This window comes from Arachis ipaensis, chromosome B06, assembly GCF_000816755.2.
Source record: "Arachis ipaensis cultivar K30076 chromosome B06, Araip1.1, whole genome shotgun sequence".
NCBI lineage: Eukaryota > Viridiplantae > Streptophyta > Magnoliopsida > Fabales > Fabaceae > Arachis > Arachis ipaensis.
This window is the reverse complement of record NC_029790.2, coordinates 73,748,127-73,752,630: the sequence shown is the minus strand read 5'-3', so window position 1 is coordinate 73,752,630 and position 4,504 is coordinate 73,748,127. Positions and strand designations below refer to the sequence as shown.

Sequence of the window (4,504 nt, the reverse complement as noted above, 5' to 3'; positions counted from 1 at the left end):
TTTGAGATTGAGAAGAGAAGCAAGAGGGAAGGGTGTTATCGGAGAAGAAGAATCAGAAGAGGAAGACCAAGAGATGGAGGGAAATCTCCCTAATCCACCAGAGGAAGTGGCCAACAACAATGGCCCACCTCAAAGGAGAGTTCTAGCTTCTTACACCTTCCCCAATCCAAGAAAATGTGGGAGCAGTATACTCACTCCCAATGTTCATGCAAATAACTTTGAGTTGAAGCCTCAACTTATTACTCTGGAGCAGAACAATTGTTCATATGGAGGAGGTCCACTTGAAGATCCAAACCAACACCTATCTATCTTTCTGAGGATTTGTGAAACTGTCAAAACAAATGGAGTGCATCCAGACATCTATAAGTTGCTGTTGTTTCCATTCTGCTTAAGGGATAAAGCTTCTCAATGGCTAGAGACATTCCCCAAGAAAAACATCAACAATTGGGAAGATTTAGTGAGCAAATTCCTAGCCAAATTCTATCCACCTCAGAGGATCATTAGGCAAAGAAAGGGTGTGTTGGAGCTGGAAGGTGTGGATACTATCTTGGCATAGAACAAAGTGATGCACCAACAAATCCAGCAGCAAATGGAGATGATGGCTAAGAGGATTGATGGTCTTCAAGTAGCAGCAGTGAACACTACAAATCAACCACCAGCTGGATGGGGGCAGAATGAAGAAATCTATGAAGAGCAGCAGCCAGAACAAGTTAACTATATGCACAACCAAGGTGCTGGACAAAATGAATTTCATGGAGAAATTTACAACTCCTCTTGGAGAAACCATCCCAATCTAAGGTGGGGAGACAACCAGAACCAAAATTCATGGCAAAGGAACTCCAACCAAAATAACTCCCGCAACACAAACCACCAGAACCATCAGCAAACTAACCAAAATCCATACATAAAACCACAAAATAACTACCCCAATTCTAACTTCTATCCACCCCATAACTCATCAACTAACCAAAATAACTTCCACCAACCATCTTCACCCCACACTCAGCCACAACCACCCCAAGAATCCTAAAAAATCTCCAATTTGGAGATGATGATGGAGAAGATAATGAAGCATCAAGAGTTGGCTAACAAGAATCATGAAGTTTGATTGAGAAACCTAGAAAGACAAATAGGCCAATTGTCCAAACAGCCTGAAAGACCAACCAACACTTTCCCAAGTGATACCATTCCAAATCCTAAAGAAGAATACAAAGCAATTCAACTCAGGAGTGGAAGAACTTTGGAGAATGATAAGGTTGGTAGTAAGAAGGAAGTGGCAAGTGAAGAAAAGAACCAAGGAGAACTCAAGGAGAAGGATGAAGAGCCACAAGCCTCAAATAAGGGAAAGCAAGTTATGGAGGAACATTCACAAGAACAAAGGAAGGATGCGAAGCCTTACACTCCTCCTCTGCCATACCCTCAAAGATTGCAAAAAGAGCTCAAGGATCAACAATTTCCCAAGTTCCTCGAGGTTTTCAAGAAGCTGGAAATTAACATACCACTTGCTGAAGTATTGGAGCAAATGCCCCTGTATGCTAAATTCCTCAAGGAGCTCATCAATAAGAAGAAAAGTTGGAACAAAAAGGAGACTGTGTTCTTAACCCAAGAATGCAGTGCAATCATCCAAAAAGGGCTCCTACCTAAATTCAAAGATCCTGGGAGTTTCTTTCTGCCTAGTACCATTGGCAATATATCCATTGATAAGGCATTGTGTGATTTAGGATCAAGTATCAATCTGATGCCCTTATCTATGATGAGAAAGTTGGCCATAGAAGAAGTGAAACTTATAAGGATGACCTTGCAACTTGCTGATAGATCAATGGTAGTCCCTAATGAAGTGGTTGAGAATCTCTTAGTCAAGGTGGGTAAGTTCATATTTCCAGCAGATTTTATGATCTTGGATCTAGATGAAGAGGGAGGTGATTCTATCATATTAGGAAGGCCTTTCCTAGCCACAGCAAGGGCCATCATTGATGTGGAAAAAGGAGAAATGACTTTAAGGGCACATGATTAGCAGATTACTCTAAATGTCTTTAAGGAGATGCAGCATCCTGATGGAGAGAACGGCTGCATGCAAGTTGAAGAGGAAGACTTGAATTGGAAGGAAAAGCCCAAGGAGGCACTCATCAACTCACCTTTGAAGCAAAAGACAGACAGAGGAGAAGAACAAACGGGTAATGAAGATGTGAAGGCTGAGAAGGGACTGTAGGAAGAGGTTAAGAATTTGATCACTAGGAAGAAAGCCCCTGAGATAAAGCCTGCTGCCAAGAAAGAAAGGTCACCGAAGAAAAGAAAGAAGAGAAAGAAAAAGGTTCCAAAAGGGTGGAGAAACAAAAAAAAATCCCAATTGAAGGGTTCTCAAAAGGAGAGAAAGTGAAACTGATCTACCAACAGTTAGAGACATGCCCACAAACTAATGATTATTACACTGTCAACAAAATACTCTCACTGGAACACATAGAGATTGTTCACCAAAGCACAGGAAAAAAGGATCACAGTGAGAGGGGACAAGCTGAGACACCATAATCATCAGCCACCCTAACAAGGAACTAATGTCAAGCTAGTGACAGTAAAAGAGCACTCCATGGGAAGCAGCCCATGATCTAATGTTCTTGCTTTTGTTTTAATTTTAATAATTGATGGTTCTTCTAGCATAAATTTGAGCTCTCATGAGTAAATTTGATAAATGCACATATCGTTTTGAAGCATATGTCTGGTTCCTAAGTTTGGTGTGCCTAAAGGCACCTAAAATGGCTTTTCAAGCATGTTGATCATATAACCATCTTAGGATATATACTCATTCATTCTATTGAAGTATATAGCCAAACATTAAGTTTGGTGTTCTACATATGCTATGAATTTCAAGAAAATCACTTTTGCTCAAAGACTCAAATTCATGAAAGAGATAAACCATATCTTGCATCATTTTATGAATTTATTTTATTAAGGGAGAAAATAAAATGTTCCTTGTAATAAATATACTAACTATGACAGACATTCATTGGGTTTCATATGAATCACTTGGCAGAAAACAAGTTTGGTGTTCACCGATATTTTGTTCAATTTCAAAGGGGCATAGTTGGTTATTCATAAATAAGGAACATATAGCAAATTTTATTTTTGCTTTTCTATATTTTTCAGTTGCTGACCACCACTATGCTAAACTCAAATTTTGTTGCTTATTGTTTTATTGACTTAAATGGATAGGTATGAAGAAAACTGAAGAAAAGACAACACCATGCCATGTACGGTTGTCTGGTGCACGAAATTGTGATCACACTTTTTACAACTCTGCACAACTAACCAGCAAGTGTACTGGGTCGTCCAAGTAATACCTTACGTGAGTAAAGGTTGATCCCACGAAGATTGTCGGCTTGAAGCAAGCTATGGTCATCTTGTAAATCTTAGTCAGGCGGATTCAAATGGTTATGAAGTTTTGATAATTAAAAGATAAATAAAACATAAAATAAAATAAAGATACTTATGTGATTCATTGGTGGGAATTTCAGATAAGCGTTTGGAATTGCTTTGTTGCTTCTGAACTTCTGCTTTCCTTTTGTCTTCCTCCAATCATGCGTGCTCCCTTCCATGGCAAGCTGTATGATCCTCTCGGATAACAAATACCAGGTACGATCTCTGCACGGCTAATCAACTGTCGGATTTCTCGTCTCTGATGAAAAATACCAGGTACAGCTACCGCACGGCTAATCATTTGTCGGTTCTCACTAGCGTCAGAATAGGATCTCTCTATCTTTTTGCACACTGTTACTGCGCCCAACATTCGCAAGTTTGAAGCTCTTCACAGTCATCCCTTCCCAGATCCTACTCGGAATACCACAGACAAGGTTTAGAATTTTTGGATCTCAGGAATGCTGCCAATGGTTCTAGCCTATACCACGAAGGTTCTAATCTCAGATTCGGATGCTCTATTGTCAGGAGTGACGATGCGAATCGCGGATTAGAGACCCAAGGGAATATACTCCGGCTGTCGTCCAATGACTACGTGGAACATCATGTAGACCGCTTGTGGTTGTCAGGCACGCGGATCTTGGCTAAGCGAGTAACGAAGATAGTGGGTGATTGTCACGGGTCACCCCTTCATTCTGACTTAACTGAATTAAGTACGAGAGTATATCTTGGAGAAGAAGTAGGCGTGAATTGAAAGAAAAACAATAGTACTTGCCTTAATTCATGAAGAACAGCAGAGCTCCACACCTTAATCTATGAGGTGTAGAAACTCTACCGTAGAAAATACATAAGAGAAATAGGTCTAGGCATGGCCGAATGGCCAGCCTCTCAAATGTGAAATATGGCATAAGCCCCCTTAATACAATAGTAAAAAGTGGTATTTATACTAAACTAGTCACTATGGTTTGCAGAAAATAAGTAACTAAGTGCAGATAGTGCAGAAATCCACTTCCGGGGCCCACTTGGTGTGTGCTTGGGCTGAGCATTGAAACTTTCACGTGCATAGGCCATTCTTGGAGTTAAACGCCAGCTTGCG

At 40.3% G+C, this 4,504-nt stretch overlaps 1 protein-coding gene across 1 annotated transcript; it reads left to right on the top strand.

The window, feature by feature from the left end:
- Positions 590-2,209, top strand: LOC107646973. Its single transcript, XM_016351113.1, has 3 exons — positions 590-731; positions 1,122-1,861; positions 2,018-2,209. Exons 1-3 carry the CDS (start codon positions 590-592, stop codon positions 2,207-2,209), a joined length of 1,074 nt encoding a protein of 357 aa, XP_016206599.1.

What these genes read in the sequence shown, in the direction of transcription:
- LOC107646973 (XM_016351113.1), top strand. Translation starts at nt 590, where the DNA reads ATGGAGATGATGGCTAAGAGGATTGATGGTCTTCAAGTAGCAGCAGTG. An exon ending in TAACTATATGCACAACCAAG is followed by an intron (nt 732 to 1,121) that starts GTGCTGGACAAA and finishes TGAGAAACCTAG; the next exon opens with AAAGACAAATAGGCCAATTG. An exon ending in TTGAGAATCTCTTAGTCAAG is followed by an intron (nt 1,862 to 2,017) that starts GTGGGTAAGTTC and finishes CATGATTAGCAG; the next exon opens with ATTACTCTAAATGTCTTTAA.